The 21,158-nt window shown below is 40.2% G+C and overlaps 2 protein-coding genes across 2 annotated transcripts in view; one reads left to right on the top strand and one right to left on the bottom strand.

Annotated features, from left to right (window-relative positions):
• Positions 1-716: 716 nt before the first annotated feature.
• LOC141906762 (molybdenum cofactor sulfurase-like) lies at positions 717-10,851 on the bottom strand. The gene is made up of 16 exons (XM_074796117.1): positions 10,766-10,851; positions 9,931-10,087; positions 8,320-9,230; positions 7,660-7,789; positions 7,265-7,341; positions 6,697-6,884; positions 6,019-6,135; positions 5,454-5,613; positions 4,651-4,949; positions 4,074-4,236; positions 3,900-3,993; positions 3,391-3,512; positions 2,822-2,935; positions 2,238-2,350; positions 1,583-1,687; positions 717-1,295 (listed from the first exon to the last, which is right to left on the bottom strand). The coding sequence occupies exons 1-16, from the start codon at positions 10,809-10,811 to the stop codon at positions 1,185-1,187; spliced, it is 2,907 nt and encodes a 968-aa protein (XP_074652218.1). The 5' UTR covers positions 10,812-10,851; the 3' UTR covers positions 717-1,184.
• A 1,571-nt stretch (positions 10,852-12,422) lies between these two features.
• LOC141906777 (poly(rC)-binding protein 3-like) overlaps positions 12,423-21,158 on the top strand; it is a 140,305-nt gene continuing 131,569 nt past the window's right edge. Inside the window, exon 1 of the mRNA XM_074796141.1 lies at positions 12,423-12,486. The gene's annotated coding sequence lies outside the window, so the exon portion shown is untranslated. The remainder of the gene's footprint in view (positions 12,487-21,158) is intronic.

Raw genomic sequence — 21,158 nt, forward strand, 5'->3', positions numbered from 1 at the left:
TCGTCTTGAACTCAGAAGATTCTTGTTAGTATTTGGGGGTTTCAGTGAGCTTTAAACTCACAACGATCAAAGAGCCATGAGCTAGAATGGTTGTGGTTACAAAGAATGCATATGGTAGGTACCGAGTTATATGTGGAAATGCGCCTTGCTTTTTCTCCAACGCCCCCTGGTGAACATACAGAATGACCCTAAATCGCCCCACAATCATAGAACATGTCATGAGCTAAAACTTTGCGATTGATTGCGGTTGCTAGGTGTGCATACTATGTAATTTCCCTTTTCAATGCCACCTGGTGAACATAGAGACCTTGAAGGCGCCATAAAATCATAAAACATTTCGTGAACTGTAAAATGGATGATAAGGGATCATTCATTAATTACGTACGCATAAAATTTGAATTTTTCAACCCCTCTGTGCGCAAAATCGGCCATTTTTTCATATACATTAAGCATTACAGTACGCAATTGCGCTGACCCCTCCCCCTCCCCTAATGCGTACGTAATAAATGAATGACCCCTAAGTGAACGCAATAGCCCGCTGGGGCTATAATTGCCCGAGCGGGCTACAAGACAGGATGTCATATTTCATGTGTAGAAAGATAAAGTATATTTTGTGCGCATAAAAGTCTTAAACGGTTTTACAAAAACATTCGTAAATAGATATATATATATATATATATATATTAAAATGATTTAACAATATAAATTCAAATCCTTGCATCTCACAGAATACTGTTTCAATTATCAAATAAAATATAACTTGTGCAAACAGGGTCCCTACAACTCCTTGATACCTTAAAAGCCCTTAAACGGGAATTGCTTTTGAAGGTGCTCGAAACTCCTTTTAACTCGAGAAAAATGTCAGAAACTCTTAACTACTTCAATTTTTGAGAGATAGTCGATTAGATGTTTCAGAAATTGTACGGTAAACTATGTCTAAATCAGTACAGTTGGGAGCAGGATCTTTTGTACCCAATTAGGTAGTTACCAAATCAGAAAGCTAGTTTGTTTCAAAGATAAATAATTGCTAATTAAACCACCTTGAAGGAATCAATTGCCAATAGAAGGAATCGAATCTACTCAAATTGGGATGCAGACGCTTACTCCTTATATCTAGACCTTTGACCGATCGGTAGGGACCCTGAGCGAAAGGAATTATGTCATGTTTCGATTTAAAATAAATGTTAATCTCCTGTACTGGTTGACAGACGGACTGCATCACCGATTCGAATTTTCAAATTCTGCGCCCCTCCGTTCACACATCCGGTGTGTTTCAGATAAATACCGAATTTCATCTAAAAAAAAAAATTGCATAGCTTTGGAAATCACCTTTCAGACTGATTATTACCTGTTTACAGTATGAGGGTGGCTCCAAGGAGCGGCCCGGACTGTAGACTAATATCTGTATAGAATAGCTGAATGGGTGCCTCCAAGCTCAAGGGGTTGTTCCAGTAGATTGTTTTAACTACGAAGACCGAAGTTTAACCAGGGTACAGGTTCCAGACATGGATTGTTTGAGGGGGTGGCTCCTAATTGATACAACGCCCCCCCCCCCCCCACACCTGCGTGAGATAGAAATTACCTTTTTATCGTTGATGGTCGTCAGCGTTAAAAGCGGAGTTTGATTTTTTTCCGCAGACGATTGATCAATACAAATCATTTGACATCGATTACAACGACCTTCACTCTGCAAATACGCACACAAAACATACATGGCTGCTTACATTCATTAATACAACCTATGACATCATCGAAAATGGTCGCCTTCCTGGGTACAACCTTAGACATCATCAAATTACCTCATAATAATCCATAGAACAATGCGGTAATCACGGTTGCCTCTTTACAAATACCCCCTATGACATCATCAATTGCCAATTTAGACTTGTTTCCGGAACAGAATATCCTCCTAAATTTTGACATCAAATTGTTTACTAGTGATTTTATCTATAGACACTTTAAGATGGCTGCCTCCATAAATCTCCCTATGACATCATTAAATCATCTACTAGGGATTTTATCTATAAACACTCAGAAAAGATGGCTGCCTCCATAAATCCCCTATGACTTCAAATTGTCTACTAGTGATTTTATATATAGACACTTTAAGATGGCTGCCTCCATAAATCTCCCTATGACATCATTAAATTATCTCCTAACAATCTTATCTATTAACACTTCCAGAAAAGATGTCTGCCTCCATAGGTCCCCTATGATGTCATCACGTGTGAACTTACGTGAAATTTATGTGATCCGATTTTGATATCGGACCAGGAGTCCTCGGCGAACGGTGAATTTCCACCAGAGATAATGAAATTTGCCCGAAATCGACTGAGCAAATTAGATAAATCTGCAACGAAACAAAACATCGTAACTTCTAAATAATCTATCCATTCAACCGAGTAAATAGAACAGTTAATGCCTATCTATCCTGTACATTACTTTTTGAAATCGTGATCAAGTTCATAATAACAGACCCAGCAGTTATTGAAATAAACAAATTTTATAGCAGGTTACAAAATGACCCAGCTGATTAGGAGAAAAACACGGTATCATTGAGACACCTGACATCCTCCCAAGGGGTCATTCATTTATTACTCACGCATTAGGGGAGGGGGGAGGGGTCAGTGCTATTAATTGCGTACTGTAATGCTTAATGTATATGAACAAATGGTCGATTTTGCGTACAGAGGGGGAGGGGGGTTGAAAAATTAAAATTTTATGCGTACGTAATAAATGAATGATCCCCAAGCGAAGTTGACATGGACATTACTAACTTGAACATGACTCAAGAGAAGAGATATATTCAATGGTTGTTTACCTATTTCATCGGTAGTTGTTGCATTTTGTTTGTTGATGGCTTCGAGGAGATGTTTCGCGCTTGTTTGATTTATGAGTAAAAACTGCGACTGATTGGCTAGAGATAACTGACCATCTGAAATATATAGAAACAAACATCGATATCACATTATTCACATGTCCTTCATAACACTCTGACATGCACATGTAATTATATTCTGACATGCACATGTTCCATATGATATAATGTTAAAACATGTTCTGACGTGTAGATGTCCCACATTTTACATTCTTGCAAGCAACCATTCCTTGGCTATCGATTTGACATACTCATCTACTTCATCTAACATTTCGACATGCACATGTTTCGGGCGTATCATTCTGACATGCACATATTCCTTATGTTCAATCTGACATGTACATATCCTTCATATGCACAAGATTCTAACATATACATGTCCCTGATGTAATATATTGACATGCATTTGTAACATAGTGACATGCACATGTAACATACTGACATGTACATGTTACATACTGACATGTACATGTTACACACTGACATGCACATGTATGAGCTGTATTATTTACCGGTGGTATGGCGAGTAGATCGGTTATCATCGGTGTGCTGTTGTATAAGACGACACCCCGACTGACCTAACGCATCGGAGACCCATTCACCGGCCTGCTCCCCTAAGTCTATACCATTCACTCTACAAATATACAATTAACTAAACCTTCAACACCTTAGAAACCATATCATTCTATAGCTGTTTGCAGGGGGGGGGGCAGATACAGGGGTGATTTACGACCATAGTACCCAAAGAGTAGAGCATGTTGCAAGCAAATTCCTATCCTTTCTAAGTTTGGTAACCGCCTAATTGGGCAACAAATCCCGGTTCTAACTGTACCGATTAATGAGTAGTCTATTAACTTCTAAAGTTTCTAATTGCCTTTGTCTCGAAATTGAAGGAGTTTCAAAGGAGTTTCACGCATTTTACTCAAATCAAAGGAGTTTCAAGAACCTTTAAAAGCATTTTCCATTTAGAAAGAGTTTTTGAGGAATCGTAGGGACCCTGTACAATGGCCATGACACTCACCCATCACCACAGACTTTAGCTCTGCATAGAGTCGCGTGTACTTTGTCATTGCGGTAAAAATCACCACCAAATGGAACGCATAAATTAGGCATCCCTGAAAAATAAGATTTATTTGTCCGTTGATATAAATTATGTCGGCTAAACTTAAGATTCAAATCTTATACTAAAATTTACCTGGTTTTGCTAAGACTAGAATTCGCTGTTCCGCGTCGATGTAAGGTTGTATGAGGCAGAGTTGCGGCGCCCTCTTTTGACTGAGACAGACACCGGCCTTGTTTACGATCATCCACCGTCGATCGTACAGCAGACCGCGGCTTCCGATCTGCCACGACGCCACCTATTGATAAAACAATACATTAGGCGCCTCTCAACTCAAATCTATGAAGGTAGCTTGAAAGTGTACATAGATCAAATCACTTGTAGGTGATTTGATGATGTCATAAGGGGGATTTATAGAGGCAGCCATCCTTTCTAGAAGGTATAGATCAAATCACTAGTAGACAATTAGATGATGTCATGAGGGGACTCATGGGAGCAGCCATCTTTTCTGAAAGGGCTACAAATACTATCACAAGGTTATTTGATAATGTCATAGGGGGATCTATGAAGGCAGACATCAGGTTTATGAGAAATCCAAGACACAGTAAACCCACTTTATCTGCCGAATCATTTTGGCTGTTCTATGACAAAAAGTGCACCATTAAATACTTAGTTTTTAGGGTGTAATTTCATTAAAGTTTCATAATTTTACCTGAAAACCGGCGCAAGATTTCACAGGATACAAAATGATATTTGTGAGAATATTTTCGTCGGCGTTTTCCTCCAAATTGAGCGGCGCAGTCGACTGATCTTCCATTACGCGCCAGTAATCACCCGACCCATCGAGCCAAGGTCGTGACCTCGAGCCGTCTGCGGGCTGCAAAATCTCTGTTGGTTGAGACCGCGACCTTTCAGTCGGTTTTGAGCTTACGACCTCGTGTGACTCGACTTCTTGAGAATCCATCTGAATTACTGACGAATCATCTTTAACGATCAATTCCGACAAAACTTCTGCAAGAAAATAATCGTACGAAAAAATTTTGAAGTACGTTGTTTTGTAATATTCCCAGAAAGAACTTATTTCGTATGTACTAAAATAAAAGCATATTCAATTAAGTACTCATTTCATGTATTATCGAAATTCTAAGTACTTATTGGAATAAGTACTTATTGGAATAAGTACTTATAAGAATAAGTACACATACAACAAGTAGAAACAAATCTCAACTTTAAAGCACTTTGACATGTTAGTGCTTTTCAACGCATTTACCAGGTACTTGATGTACTAAGTGCCTACTCAATGTATTACTCAAAACTTATTCAAACACTTTCTGAAATTGGTACCAGGGCCCAGTTTCACGCTAAAGTTCAAGCCTAAAGCGGTTAAGTTTGAATTGTTGTCCTTATCGAAAAAACATGACCAATAGCAATACCTACTCCAAAAATTTGAGTTTAACTTTTTCGTGAAACTGGGCCCGCGGTACTTTTCATACAAGAGACTAAAATGAAACTTACCGTGTTTATTAGAAGAATTTTCCTGAACGAAACATTTCTCGACGAACGAAATGAAATTCAACGCGTCCTGCGCGGTGGACATATAACCGAACGAAATCCTCACAGAGCCAGTCGGACGCCCGTCGATCAGATCCATATCATCTCCGCAAACGTGACCAGCCTGTCGTAGAAAGTATCATAAATAAACCCAGTTTTGAATAAACCTGGGCTAGAACGATAACCACACTCAAACGTGGTGAAAGGATAATAAGATAAAAACCCACTATTTACGGATCAAAAATTTAAAAACAAGAATTCCTTTATTCAATAAATATAAAATGAATATAAAACGTCTTATATTTATTGAATAAATAAATTCTTGTTTTTAAATTTTTGATCTGTAGATAGTGGGTTTTTATCTTATAAACCTGGGCTAGTTTTCATCGATAGATTTGATTTACTCAAAGAGAAAAAAATATAATTAAAATCTAGAAGAAATTGAGGAGTAACTACTAGGGACACCTGGTGGATCCTCACTTGCCACAGTAGCATTGCCGGTACTGTAGTTTCTTCCTAATTTACGTACCTGGTAATTGGATTTAATATCGTCGGATGAAAGTCCCATGAAATATTGACAGGCTCCGATATTACAGAAACATCCCGTACGTAGGTGTATATCATTTAACTGAGCTAACTTATCAACCTGAAAAACAACAACACCAAGTTCTACAACTGCGCTTAATTCTGAATCCAGTTCCACAGCAATGTGGTCTAATTTGATTCTGGTTCTGGTTCCACAGTTGTGTGAGTTTAATTTGATTCTGAACCCATTTCCACAGTTGTGTGGGTTTAATTTGGCTTTGGCTCCAGTTCCACAGTTGTGTGGGTATAATTTGATTCTGAACCCAGTTCCACAGTTGTGTGGGTTTAATTTGGCTCTGAACCCAGTTCCACAATTGTGTGGGTTTAATTTGGCTCTGAACCCAGTTCCACAGTTGTGTGGGTTTAATTTGATTCTGAACCCATTTACACAGTTGTGTGGGTTTAATTCGACTCTGGATACAGTTCCACAGTTGTGTGGGTTTAATTTGATTCTGAACCAAGTTCTACAGTTGTGTGGGTTTAATTTGGCTCTGAACCCAGTTCCACAGTTGTATGGGTTTAATTTGGCTCTGAACCCAGTTCCACAGTTGTGTGGATTTAATTTGATTCTGAACCCAGTTCTACAGTGTTACTAATTAATTTGAATTTTCTATAAACAGACCGTGCTATAGCCGACGTAACTCCCGTCATCGCGCAAAACGTTGAAATTGATCACGTTGCCATGTAAACTCGGGCCATCGAAATACGACCGCACGACCGGCTGGCCGTTCGAATGCAACAATGCTGTCAGTTTGTCGTAGACGAATTTTGTCAGTTGCGAAATTCGCGTGGAAATCGCCTCCATTGTTCCTGCAATAAAACAGATAATTTAATACCGTTTGAAATTTTTATGGATGTCTTATGCCCCCCATACCTTGATGAAAATTGTTTAATCAGTTCAGTGTGTCTACACCGCAGTGCGGTGTATAAATCAGTGATCGACTTTGCTAGTGCATCGCATTGAGGTGTATTGATGTTATTAGTAATTGGTTTTTATCACTAATGAATAGTGATGGCAGCACCTGTCAAGCATAGTGAAATATTGGAAACTAACGATACACCGCACTGTGGTGTAAACACAATAAAAGTTATATGCCTACTATGCAGCGCACAATTTCTTAGAATTTTCAAATTATCCCCAGCATTTTCAGGCATTGATTAATCAGCACTGATCTTAAAAGTTTGCTCACCTCCTATTCTGTCAAGAGCATCAAATCCATGGTTCAATGCAATGATGTCTAAAAATGGCAAAGTTCCATCTTCGAATCTGTAATGAAAAGTAAAATGGACCAAATCAGCGATTTGTTATTACAATACCAAGTACTGATTGATAGACCAAATATCAACACAATTGATCGAAGCAACTTCATAACTTCCTATAAAACATTTTATAATGCGCTCGTGCAGATTGCAGTAAACAACAATGGATGCCTGGCAGCCATCTTAATTCTGATCAGGGTATTTTATATGTTGCAGTTGTGTTAAGGGTAGATACGTGTATAGATCAGAAACAATCAATCCAAGCATCTTCAAAACCTCCCCAAAATAACTTCAGATTTTAGCGAGCTAGACAATCCTACGTTACCTTTCATGAATTTTAGCAGATCTGTTGACATGAAAACGCTCGGTTGCCAGGGAAACGAGCACCGTTCCACCGCCGAAATAAGTCTTTTGTAGTGATTCATCGGCGATTTCATTGCGTACCAGTAAAGCACCTACGGAAAAATTGACACGCTATAATAAATATATTCATCCCACTCAGACCAGCAGATCCCAGCAAAGTACTATGGCAAGTGTGGATCCACCAGGTGTCGCTAGTGTGCAGTATGAAGGTTTCAGGACCATTGCCCCCCCTCCAAATAAAATCTTTTTAATCTCAAAGTAACTGATATTAACTTGAATCAGTCAGAGTAAGTAGCTGCACTAATTAGCTAGAATTAGTTCACTTTGTCTAATTCATTAGAAGTTAATATCTGTGGGGGACAATTTTCCTAGAATCCATTAACATATCAACTACTGCGAAAACAGCGGATTCCACTTGTGGCTAGTGAGGATCCATCAGGTGTCGCTAGTGTGCAAGTAGGACATCAACTACTGCCAAAACAGCGGATTCCACTTGTGGCGAGTGAGGAACCACCAGGTGTCACTAGAGTGCAGTAGGACATCAACTACTGCGAAAACAGCGGATTCCACTTGTGGCGAGTGAGGATCCACCAGATGTTTGTTATACTAAAAATAGGCTTACCCAGTCCGGTAGGAAATCCGAAAATTTTATAAAACGACAACGCAACGAAATCCGGTTTGAACTTGTTCAAATCGAGTCGATTAGTCGAAACAAACGACGCCGCATCCAGGCAGACGTACCATCGATTAACACCACCGGGGATTCCCCTCACACCACCAGGGATTCCCCTTGTGACGCCGGGGAATCCCCGATGAGTAAACCTAAGCGAATATTTCTGTCCGTTGAAATTACTCGACGCCGGGTAGACGAATAATCCGTTTGAACGTTGCGGAATACCACACGCGCCATTTACCGCGCCACGTGTACCATCGCTCGTAAGCGGTACGGCGTTCAAATCAATCGCGCCATCGGAATCTAATTTCTCGCTCGCCGCCAAAAACTCCCCGTACGGCATGTAGTAAATGGACGCTCGTTTGGCGGCGGCGATTTCGCGCATACCAAGCACGGAGGTGTGCGTGTCTTGGGTATAAAGGAACGCGCCCGTACCAAAACAGTTCTCATCACAGCTAGCATCATTCATACGAATGTTCATACCATTTTCATCGCAGTCCCCTTCACAGCGGATTTTGGCGCTTCGGTCATTTTGGCGCATGGTTGCACGGTTCTTGTCGCAGAACCTATCACCGCGGGTATCAACACCATTTTGATCACATTGCCGAACAGATTGGGAGCTACTTTCGGAAAAATGTCGACCATTACAACGACGGAATGTTTCGGAATCATTCGACGTTCCACCGGCGGTCGCGAGAGTTTGGGAGCCGTCCTTCGCGCGAGCTAAACGCCGCCCGTTACCGTTGTTCGGCGATGCGGCGAAATTGAAAGTTTCGGCGAGTAGTTTTAACGCGGCCGTACAGCCCGATGTGAATATGACGCTGTATTCTTCGGAGCTCGTGCGAAAATGGCGCAAAATCCTGCAACGATTAAAAAATCAAACAAACCAAGAATCATGATGATCTTGATTATCAATTTTTATTCACAGTCTCTTTTATCAATACCTTACACCTGAGGCCATACATAACAGGGCCCCCCGGTAATATTGTAAAAGTACCCTTTTTGCAAATATTATTATCCGATAGAACTGCCCTTTTTCGGGTTTCTCTACCCCCCTTCAAAATTCAAATGCTAAGTACGAGAGGAATATCGGTTTTTGACTATCCATTTTTTTCGGTAAAATGCCTTTTTTCGGGTTTCCCTTCCCCTTAGATTCAAATACTAGGTAAGGCCCTGAAACTCCTGAAGCCTTACCCCCAACCGTCCTATGATTACAATTTGTGTCCCCTTGCAATATTACCCTAAATCGTTGACCCCGAGCTTAAGGAATTTCTTGAAATTCATTGATTTTCCTTTTCAACCATCATTCTAGAATACTTATGGATTTCAGGGCTGGGTTTCATAGATGTGGAAGAAAAATAGTCTCTGGGAACATTTTGAAATTTGTCAGTTATTACCACAGTTTCTCATTGTAACCATGGTGGTTGTTACCCAGATTGAGGATTTACCCCTAGGGATAACTTTGATACTCAGTCTATGAAACCGGGCCCTGGAGTCACCCATCACGAAAAGGATCTTGGAGACATCCACCGCAGAAATATATGAAAAATGTCGACTGACCTTTCTCTGACTTGGTCGACGGTGTTAGCCGTATTCAGACCACTAAGGGATGAGCTGTGAGTGTTACCGTACAGGTTCTCTAATAAATCTTTTTGATACGCTTCGATTTGACGGCGCGAGTAAAGGGTGGCTCCGACGTGGTCCAAATAAGTCACATCTAATGAAACAAAAACAAAATCGCAGATTTCCGTATTAGTTTAGGTAGCCTACAGAAAAGAGTTTAAGATAAATAGTCCAACTGCCCAACTGACATAATGAACAAAACACAGTCTGGTTAAACCAATCCCGGTCCAAATCTTATAAGTGACTGGACCAAACACTGGGCAGTTTGATTACTGACTAGACCAAACAGCAGTCTGGGTACTGACTAAAATAAACGCGTTCAAATTGAATTTGAAGTTCAACATCATTCTACTTCTACTTCTACCAATTTATGGCCACCATCAACCAGTTGATGATTTTGCCATCGAGAGGTGCATGAAAAAATTATTTTATTTTTTTTTGTTTATTATGGTTATATTTGCTGCCCCAAAACTGCCCCAATGGCGTTAGGCAGTTAGGAGAGACTTGAAGGCTTCATTGGATTGGACTAATTCACAGGGACTTGACACAAAAGGATTTTGGCCCCAGTATCCTATATACAGGTACTAAATAGTATATATAAATTATAAACAGACTTATTGTGGTCTTGGACTAATTGCATAATTAATTGATTTCCCCTCTTCTTCTAGTATTACTCAACCAACTTTTCGGCGATGACAACCCAAGAAATACCCTCGTGGATTAGATCTAACACACCCGTGGATTAGATCTAACAAGAAAATCTCATAATCACCTTTAATTTGGTCGAATTCGTCAGATAATCGCGTCGTTATTGACATTTTCTGACGCTGTGTTGACGGTTTCTCGCGAACGCGGAAGTGAACCCGTTTTTTGAATTGAATTGAATTAGCGTCAAGGTCGTTATTACGGGGGGCCACGTGCTTTTGTTTACAATTCTTTCGAACCAAAGAAAATTCAATTTATTGATTCAAAACTTAATCTTTCCCTATCTTACCGACGCGTGGTAGTGCTTTATACATGTACATCAATATGCTTGAATATATAGATTGTGCCCCGTTGATTGTATTGAATTCCTGACATTGTGTTGTCCCCAGACAAGGTGTCAAGGTCGTTGTAAATGGGGGGCCACGTGCTTTTGTTTACGTTACCTTCATTATCAAAGCAACGGATTTAATCAGGGGCGAGGATCCAATGCGGGATCAGGGCGGATCTAGGGCGGGTGTGATTCAGGGAGGAGTGCACCCCCAAAATAGGGCATAACATGAAATTAAACGGAGGACACACCCGAAAGAACGGGACCTCGCAAAAACTCAACGTGCGGACACTTCGAATGAAAACTTAGCAGCTAGATTTGATTCGGTCTAGGGCTACTACTACATGCACGCGTTTTACTATTGAAAACGCATTTAAACTAAAAAAAGAAGTCCGGCGCTCTAGATCTGTCTTATCCAACATTCTAGGGCAAATTGATAAGATAAGCGCAGTTCCGGCAGCACCCTTAGTCAGACCTCATTTGAAAGTTTCCGACAAAAATTGTGCCAGTGAAATTCTGCCGGCCATCCTGGTTTACGAACAAAGCCGCCCAGCAAGGCTTACAATATCAAACATGGCGTCATGTACAGCAAATTCCAGTTTTAATCTAAAATGTAAAGTTTTGAATGGTGTTATGAAGGAAACGTTTGAAGTTTCGATCCGTCAATAATTTTATGCCATGGTTTATAAGCGGCGGGTCCAGGGCAATGGCAGGAGCGCCAAGAAATGAAAAGGGCACACTACTCAGGGTTAGCCTTATACCGAAAAAAGGGCAAGTTAGGTATCCACGCCAAAACAAGGGTCTGGAAAACTTTCAGTGCATTTCATAATAAATTCTAGGCAGGCCTAAGCTCAAGAGTGCTGTCATATAATTTCAGAACTCTGGAATTTCAGGTGGAAAAAAGTCTCCCGTATATATTGCCATTGTATTTCAACAGGGCCACTGGAAAATTGCGACAGGAGCACGTCTGGATCCGCCCCTGATATTATGCCGATTTTCTAAAATCGGGCAAGTGTTTTGTTTTAAATTTCGCGCTCGCGTCGCTTATCTCGAGGATCAAGTTATGAGTGAGTCACCGATTTGAACTGCACAAGCTGTTTATATACTCGAGGCGTATTGACACGCGCGCTACGAAATCCTATTGAACATACTGAAAACCATTCGCTAGACAGCACAAAACACCGCCTTTCTATTCATACAAGTCACCGGGCTTGAAATCGGGCCTTTTCAAACCTTTCAAACTCGCCGTAGCGAGACAGTATTCGACGCACTATTTCTGCAGCGAGAACTAGCGTGCGTGCGGCGCGTACGACGACTGTTTAATCAGCTGTTGTGAGTGATTCGGCTCTCCTGTGCATGGTACCTGTACATACCACCCTCACACTACCCAGCCTCTCACCAGCTACCTGAGCGAGCTCCACCCGCCAAACCTTTATAGAACCCATCTCAAAAACACCAAGGTACGTTTAACCGTTACTGTTTTCGTTGTCATCATATTTTTCACCCGGTTTTTGATGTTTTTTTTTTTTAAATTGTGCTCGGTTTCTCGACTCTCTCAGTCTAACTAACCTTCATCCGTGTGTCTACTACTATACACACACGAGATATAGCATCGATCAATTTCTCGGTTTTGACGGCTCTTGTCAGTTTAGACTTCGATAACCAGTTTGAAAACGTCGGCATTTCATAAATAGCGAATATTCTCGATGGATTGATATAGAATATTATCTAAAGCTAAATTCTTAAGACTTTGTTCAAGACTTGTGGTAATTTAATTCTGTAACATTTTTGCCTTTACAATACATAGTTATTGTAAGCTAAAATACGCATGGAATACATACAGAATACGTGTATTTTTGGCAAGAAATACATGTCATTTGAAGATATTAATTTTTACAAGGTTGAGATTAAAGGTTAGGTTTTGGCCACTAAATCTTGAGAAAAGTTGATATGATAATTTTGATAATTTTCAATTTCAAGTGGAATTATTGATTATTCATTTCAACATGTTCTTGATATATTCGATAGTTTTGAACCCGGATTTCAAATAAAAACGATACTTACACTAAAAGAAGTAATTATCTTTTGGATATTTCGATTTCAAATTATATATTTCAATTGATATTTTTTGTATTGGATATTTTTAAAGAATTCTGAAGCTAGAATTTCAGAATTTCTCAGTTGAAATCTAATTTAATGACGACTTTCTTGATATATTGAAAACTTATTATCAATTTAATTTCAAAGTGTAAATAAATATCACGATATATTTTTATATTTCGATAATTTTGAAAATCTTTCGACTGAATTTTGAATTGAAATGCTTATGATAATCGCGATAAGAAGCAATTATATTTTTGATATTTCGAAAAAGAAAAACTAATAATTTCGAAATTACTTATAAAAAAGAAAAAGCTCCACCTACTGAAATCTTAGGAAATATCGAAGACATTTTGAAATATCGAAACAATTTAAGTAGATGTTAATTTATTCGAATAATCAATTGCTTGAATATGTTTCTGATTTCCTTACTGGTCTAAACTGACAAAGCAACCGTTCAAAAATCATGATGGCGCAAGTTTCGAAATCTTAGCAGATGCTGTTAGCCTTTAAACATATTTTCAGGCGTGGATCCCGGGGGTGGGGGACTGGGGGTCTATGGGGGTAGGGATTGATCGAGGGGACTGGGGCTATCCTGCAAATTTTTTTTCTCGCAAATTCTAGAAGCACAATTTTCAAGAAAAATTGAAATTAAAGAAATATTTTCGAAAAAAATTGGATAATTTTGCCACCAGAGTAGGGGTCACAGACACAGCACCCCATACCTCCCCCCCAGCCCCGGGATCGACGCCTGACTTTTCATCGGTCAATTTTCTAGCGTAACACATCCGCGAAAAAAATATCGTGCATGCTTTCAAAAACTTGATTAACCACCGTCTTCCACCGAAACCCTACTACCTCTCCCCCTCCCCCCTACCCCCTGAAAATTAATCATCCAGCCTGGAATAATCTTGAATCTCGGGCGCAAATGGGCGATGATCTTTGTGCATGTTTCTCAATCGGCCGCAGTCCCCGGCTCGGTTGTTTATTATTTCTCTCGATCGGCTTTCCGCCAAACCCCCCTCGATCATCAACTATATATCGAAAACCCGTCCTCTTTTTAACCACCGAAAAAATTGTTTCGAAAAATCTTAACGAAAACAACAAAAAAAAATCTGATTTGCACCTAGTGTCGACAAGCTTTCTCCTGTCCCCCCTTCCTACCACACCCCGTGCTCCCTACCCAGACGCTTAGCCTTGAAATCAAACGCGTTTTCAAATAACGTAGATATAACGTCCTTCTAACCGTGTGCCGAAAAAAAGTCCGCGTCGAAATTTTGAAAAAATTTTGTCGATCGAAAATTTGTCCCCGACGAAACGCGCGTCGAAAAAGGAAAAGTTGCGTCCGTTTAGAAATTTGTTCCGGAAAAAAGTCCGCATCGCGAGGCGGCCGTGTTTTTAAGATAACCGTCACAGATTCGGCGCGCCGTTGGACTAGATCCGAAAAAACAGAACGTAGGAAAAAAGAGACAATGCCGGAAGAAAGTCCGCATCGGGTGGCGACCATGTTTTTAAGATACCCACAGCGGACTCGAAAAGCGGATGAAAAATCGCGGCGGGATATTTCAGCGGCTGTCGTTCGTAAGGAATCGGATTATTTCGTTGTTTTTGTGCCCGAATGAAGGATTTAAATCGTCATTTTCGGGAAATACCATCTTTTCTGTCGCAGCAAATCGTTTGCCATCAAAGAGCGGATAGAAAACACGGACTGGTTGTCGGCGCATGGGACCCGACGACGCAAGAAAGAAGAACAGTTTGTTGTGAACGTTTTTGTGTTATTTTCTGTCGAATGATATTATTTTTTTAGGTAAAAAAATGAAATTTCAATCAGTAAGGTAGGGACAAAAATGATTCGCCTATATATATATATATATATACAGGGTCCCTACGCCTTCTTGATTCCTTACAAACTCATTTCAAATGGAAAATGCTTTTTAAGATGTTTGAAACTCCGCTAATTTGAGAAAAATGCCCAAAACTACTTTAATTTTGAAAAATAGGCTTTTAGAAATGTTTGTCTAGTTTGTTGTACAGTAAACTACCCCTAAATCGTTACAGTTGGGACCTGGGTTTCTTTTCTTTTACTAAATTAGGCGGTTACTGAATTAGAAACCTAGTTTAGTAAATGTCTCAAGGATAAAGATTGCCTACGAAACCAGTAAATTAAAAAACGGTACCGATTTTTTGAGGCTTCTACTGTATTTTGGAGATATGTCTCCAGGAATGACTGATATCTGTAGGGACCCTGTTAAAACTCCTTATATCCAGGAATGACTGATATCTGTAAGGACCCTGTTAAATCTCCTTTTATCCAGGAATGACTGATATCTGTAGGGACCCTGTTAAAACTCCTTATATCCAGGAATGGCTGATATCTGTAGGGACCCTGTTAAAACTCCTTATATCCAGGAATGGCTGATATCTGTAGGGACCCTGTTAAAACTCCTTATATCCAGGAATGGCTGATATCTGTAGGGACCCTGTGCATTAACTCATAGTATTTAGTTCCATAGTTCACGTGTGTGAAAATTCAACTCAAAACCGATTTAAAAAAAAACACTGGAAAATTGATTTATTTTGAGTCTTAGAAGTTACCTTTATCCGTGGATCGTGGAACTGGATCTCTTTTTTCTAAAGGTTTTTCTCGTAAAATTGAAATCAGGTTAATCGAAAGTTTTTCACAATTTTACGAACAGATGAAGATTGTTTTTTGCTAATGTTCAAAGAAAAAATATTTGTGCGATCCAGTTCCATGGTAGTCGTCAGTTAATGAGTTTGACTCTATATATTTAAGATAATTTCAGACTTAGGGTTTGAAAAAATGATACCTTGTCTCTCCTAATCAGCTGGGTCATTTTTGTAAACAGCGATAAAATCTGTAATCATTTCTATAACTGCCAGGTCTGTTATTGTCAGCTTTATCGTGATTTAAAAAAATTAATGTACAGGGTATATAGGCAGCCGGCCGGTTCAACCGTTAAGCTCAAGCAGAAATGAGAAACAAGGTATCAATCTTTTCGAACCCGGAGTCAAATTCGAACCAATGGCATGGAACTGGATCCGCGCTTAGGCGAGTCGCAATTTCCATAATTTGGTTCAGAAGTGGATGCATTTTTTCAGCGGGGTAAAAAAAGTGCGGCTTGAATGGAAAAAGCGGTGTTTCTAGGGGGGGGATCTTTTTGGGGGTTACGATTTAATAGAGGTTACTGGCAATGCGTGTTTTTCTCGAATTCGTGCGCTTTCAAAAGTAAGTCTCTAGCCCTAGTCATTTGTAGAATGGTTTTGGTGGCTGCGTAAGTCGCAGGTCCTTCATGTTCTTAGATTGATTCTACAGAATTTGAGAACTAAGTTGCGCGAGTTACCAGTCATTTGGTAGTTCTTATTTTCGGCTTAGAAAACTAAATAGTTTTTCTTGTTCTTCGACTTATTCTACAGAATATAAGTCGTAAGTCGTTCGTCGAAAGTCTTTTTTCCGCGGTTTTAAGAATTCCTCGGATAGAAATGCGGCGCCGGTTTCTAGAATGGAATATCGGATGACAATTTGAAATAATTCGAAGTCATCGCGGGGGCCCCGGCTGTTTTTCTCGCCGTTAAAAAGCGTGACTTCCCGATTTCGAAACAAGTCGTAAGTCAAACGACGACATCCTTCGGAAAAAAAAGTAATCGCCGATTTTGGTCGGGTTTTGTTTTTCCTGACGATTAAACCAAATGATACGAGTACGTTTTAAAGTTTATGTTCTTATTTTTTAAGAATAATTGAGTTTTGAAGGGGATGAGAAATGTCAGTCAAGTACACTTGAATTCTGCTGCAGGTCGTCGGTAGCGTCCTCGAAAAATGCGCATCTGATGCAGATTTTTTGGCGGTCTCTTTTTAAATTTTGCCCCCAGTTAAAATATGGTTCAAGTGGCGTCTCCCTCTCCCCCTCTCTCCCTCTCTCTCTGCTTTTTAAAAATAAGTAATGATTTGTGACTGTTTTATTAAGAGGAGGGGGGGGGGTTAAATGTCAGTCTAAATCGTCTGGATGTTGGTACTTGTATTTAATTTATTGCGTTTAAGCCGTGTTTTAATGAGTGTCTGTTGTGTTAACTGCACAGTCTCTCTCTCGCTCGTGATATAATTTTTGAGGGGCCTATTTTATTCTAAGCGACGATTTTGATGCACATTGCGCCTGGGAGGGGGTTAGCTATCTTAGATCCACTGCCTGCTGGCACTAGCTACTTAGTTCCACTGCCAGTCGGGGCTAGCTACCTTGGATCTGCCGACCGCTCGGGCTAGCTACCTTGGATTTGCTGACCGCTCGGGCTAGCGACCTTGGATGTGCTGACCACTTGGGCTAGTGACCTTGGGTGCGCCGACTGCCTTTGATCAGCTTCCTTTACCCGGGCTATCTGCCTCATCCAGAAAACAGGATATCGCTTCCTATATCTTTCTCGCGCGCAGTTTTCTTCCGTTCCCTGCAGAGGTTTATCTCTCTATCGCGCGCATCGTAAGAAGTAAGTCTGGGAACTGGGTTTCCACACGCGACCTTGGACGAAACATTTTTGCTGCATGCGCGTATGAAAACATTTTCGCAATCGAGCAATATCTCAGTCACTTGTGTAAATATATATATATATATATATATATATATATATATATATATATATATATATATATATATATATATATATATATATATATATATGCATGTGTAATAGGCTTATGATAAGTTTTTCTCGCATGCTCTACCACTCTCAAACGGCTTATCAGTCGGACCGATAGTAACTATGGCGATCTCATGCGTTCGCTTATCTGACTGGTGGAAATGATATAATGAGTTATGATTTTATCGCTGTTGCTATATCCGATACAATGGTATTGTTTACGATGAGATTTATGAGTTATGCGGGCAGTGTTTGAAAAAGACGCGGAAGTTTTTTCTTTTTTCTCTCTCCCTCTCCCTCTTGCTCTCCAACTCGCGAGTGTGTTCGCTGCTAAAAGTCGTCGGGATTGAGTTCGGCAGCTTGAAAAATCAAGCTCATTTCCAAGTGATTGTTGTAGATTCAGCTGTCTTAACCCAGAACTGTGGAACTGGATCCGGAATTGTGGAACCGGATTTAGGACTGTGGAATTGAGTCCAGTTACTGAAACTTGATTCAGAAATGCGGAATTGTGTCCTGTAACCAAACCTGGGCCCAGAACTGTTGGATTAAGTCCATAAACTGGAACAGGATTCAGTACTGTGGAATTAGATCCAGGGGCCATATGCACAGTTGTGACTTAAGTCCAAAAGTGGTCTTAGATCTTAAGACAAAGTTGGTCTTAGACTGGTCTTAAGTCTAAGCCATGACTATGCAACCGGCCCCAGGATGTAGGTCCAGAACGGTTTGATTGGGTCAGTAACCATGGAACTGAGACCACAACTGTTTTAGCAGGGTCAAGACCTGTGGAACTTGGTCCAGAACTATGGACCTGGGACCAGTTGCACAGCTGTGACTTAAGTCCAAAAGTAGCCGTAAATCTAAAGGTCTTAATTTCTTGATTGGCTTTAGAACTAAGTTGGTCTTAGACTGGTATTAAATCTAAGCTATGACTGTGCAACCGGCCCCTGGTGTCCAGAACTGTTGGATTGGGTCGGTAACCATGGACCTGAGTCCACAACTGAAACGATGGAACACGCTTAGTTATAAAACTTGGCCCTCCTCCGGAGATGTTGTTTTCTACTTCACGTGGAGCTGAGCTGAGCTGAGCTGAGCTCCACGTGGTATCCGAGATCTAGTTATATTAGAAAAAAGTATATCTTCTTTCTCACACACACTCAGTTGACGGAGGCGTTCTAAAAACAACCGAATACTAATCCTCGAACGAACGGCAGTAAAACTGGCTGCTGGTTGTTGGTTTAGATTAACGAGCGTTAGTTTACTCAATGCTAATGAACTTCATTTTCTCGGCGCGAGGTTTTTGATTTCATGGACTCGAGGCGCGCGATGGCTATGTACGGTCGTCGGAATTCATTTATATCGATAAAAATCCTCTTGAGTTTAATATTTCAGCTTACTAATAACGAGGTAATAGGGCTTGGATTAAAGTCCAATAGTGGTCTTGTATGGTCTTATAGACTGGTCTTCTTGAAGTTGTTAGATTGACTATAGAACCAAACTCGGCTTAGACTGGTCTTAGACTGGTAATCAGATTGGTTATAGAACCAAAATGAGCTAGACTGGTCTTAAGATGTTAGATCGGTTATAGAACCAAAATGAGCTTAGACCGGTCTTGAGTTGTCAGATTGGTTATAGAACTAAAATGAGCTTAGACTGGTCTCAAGTTGTTAGATTGGCTACAGGACTAGGATGGTCTAAGGCTGATGTCACATCTAAACCATGACTGCCTTCAGTTTTGTAGACTTTTTAAACAGCACATGGATTTTGCTTCATTGTCTTCTACTCTCTCTCCCTCTCCCCCTTTCCCTCTCCCCCCTCTCCCCCTTTCCCTCTCCCCCTCTCCCCTCTCAGTTTGTAATGGTATATATTATGATATAATGATAGAGCCCCGTGGTGCTGTGCGTGGTAATTGATTAGGCGCTAATTATTTGAATCAATGTTTATTCAATAAAATATCATCGACGGAGCTCACACGCTGGTTGCAGGCTGCGGCATGCGTTTTGTGCCGGCTATAGATTTAATATCCCAGATGTTGTTTTCATTGTAGTGTATAACATAAGCGTAGGAATATCATCGCGATCTAGAGGAATCTTTTAATATCTCATCCCTGATTTTGCATCGCGCGGTTTTTTCCATTTTTGTCCGGTCCCATTTCGTCTGGAATATACTACAAGCCATTACAGGAGATACGTCTAAACTTGTTAACCCTTTCAGTGCGTCTACACTGCAGTGCGGTGTATAAATCGGTGATAGATTTCGCTAGTACACCGCACTGCGGTGTATTGATGTCATTAGTAATTAGTAATTATCTCTCTTGAAAAATGGCAGCACCTGACGAACATAGTGAAATACTAGTAACTAATGATACACCGCGCCGAGGTGTAGACGCACTATAGTCGTATTCCCGTTATTCAACACACTAGTAGGGAATTTTTCAAAATGTTCAAATTATCTCCGGCACTTAATTAGTCCGCACTGAAAGGGTTAAAGGTGCCATCAACTAATTGCCGAAAACAATCGCATTTAGCTTCCACTGAAAAGTTGATCGAGTAAATTTTCCCTCCCAGCGATCAGGCAGGTGATTAGCTATTTACGAGACGTGAACTGATTTACTTTTTACTAAGTCCTATGAAATCATGGACTCGTCGAAACGTTTCAGAGTCCATTTCACCGGGATTGTTTCTAACGGGAGGGAGGGAGGGGCTGATGTTGAAATCAGATATTCAAGTACAGATAGCGACAGTTCATAGCAGTCCTTGAAGTTTTGAATTGGGAATGGATCTATTCACAGCCCTTGAGTATCATGCAATGAGCTTTAAAATCTTCAAGTCTTTATCATAGTCCTTGAATGGTATCAGATCACTGATACTCTTGTAGTAGTTCATTGTTACAGCTCTTCAAATCTACTGATTTTAAGAATGCCTGGAAAATGTAAATTTCAGCATTCCTGGCTTAAGCCTTACGATAATATATATAAGTCCTGTGTGGCCTGTTCCTCAGTTGAGATTTAAGTCCAATAATGGTCTTAGATTCTAAGACTAGTCTTAAGTTGTTAGATTGGTCATAGAACCGAAATGAACTTAGACTGATCTTAAGTTGTTAGATTGTTTATTGAACCAAAATGAGCTTAGACTGGTCTTAAGTTGTTAGATCGGTTTATAGAACCAAAATGAGCTTAGACTGGTCTTAGTTATTAGATTGTTTATAGAACTAAGATGAGCTGAGACTGGTCTTAAGCTGTTAGATTGGTTATAGACCTAAGATGAACTTAGACTGGTCTTTAGATGTTAGATTGGCTATAGAACTAAGATGAACTTAGACTGGTCTTAAGTTGTTAGATTGGTTATAGAACCAAAATGACCTTAGACTGGTCTTAAGTTGTTAGATTGGT

This window comes from Tubulanus polymorphus, chromosome 6 (assembly GCF_964204645.1).
Source record: "Tubulanus polymorphus chromosome 6, tnTubPoly1.2, whole genome shotgun sequence".
Lineage (NCBI taxonomy): Eukaryota > Metazoa > Nemertea > Palaeonemertea > Tubulaniformes > Tubulanidae > Tubulanus > Tubulanus polymorphus.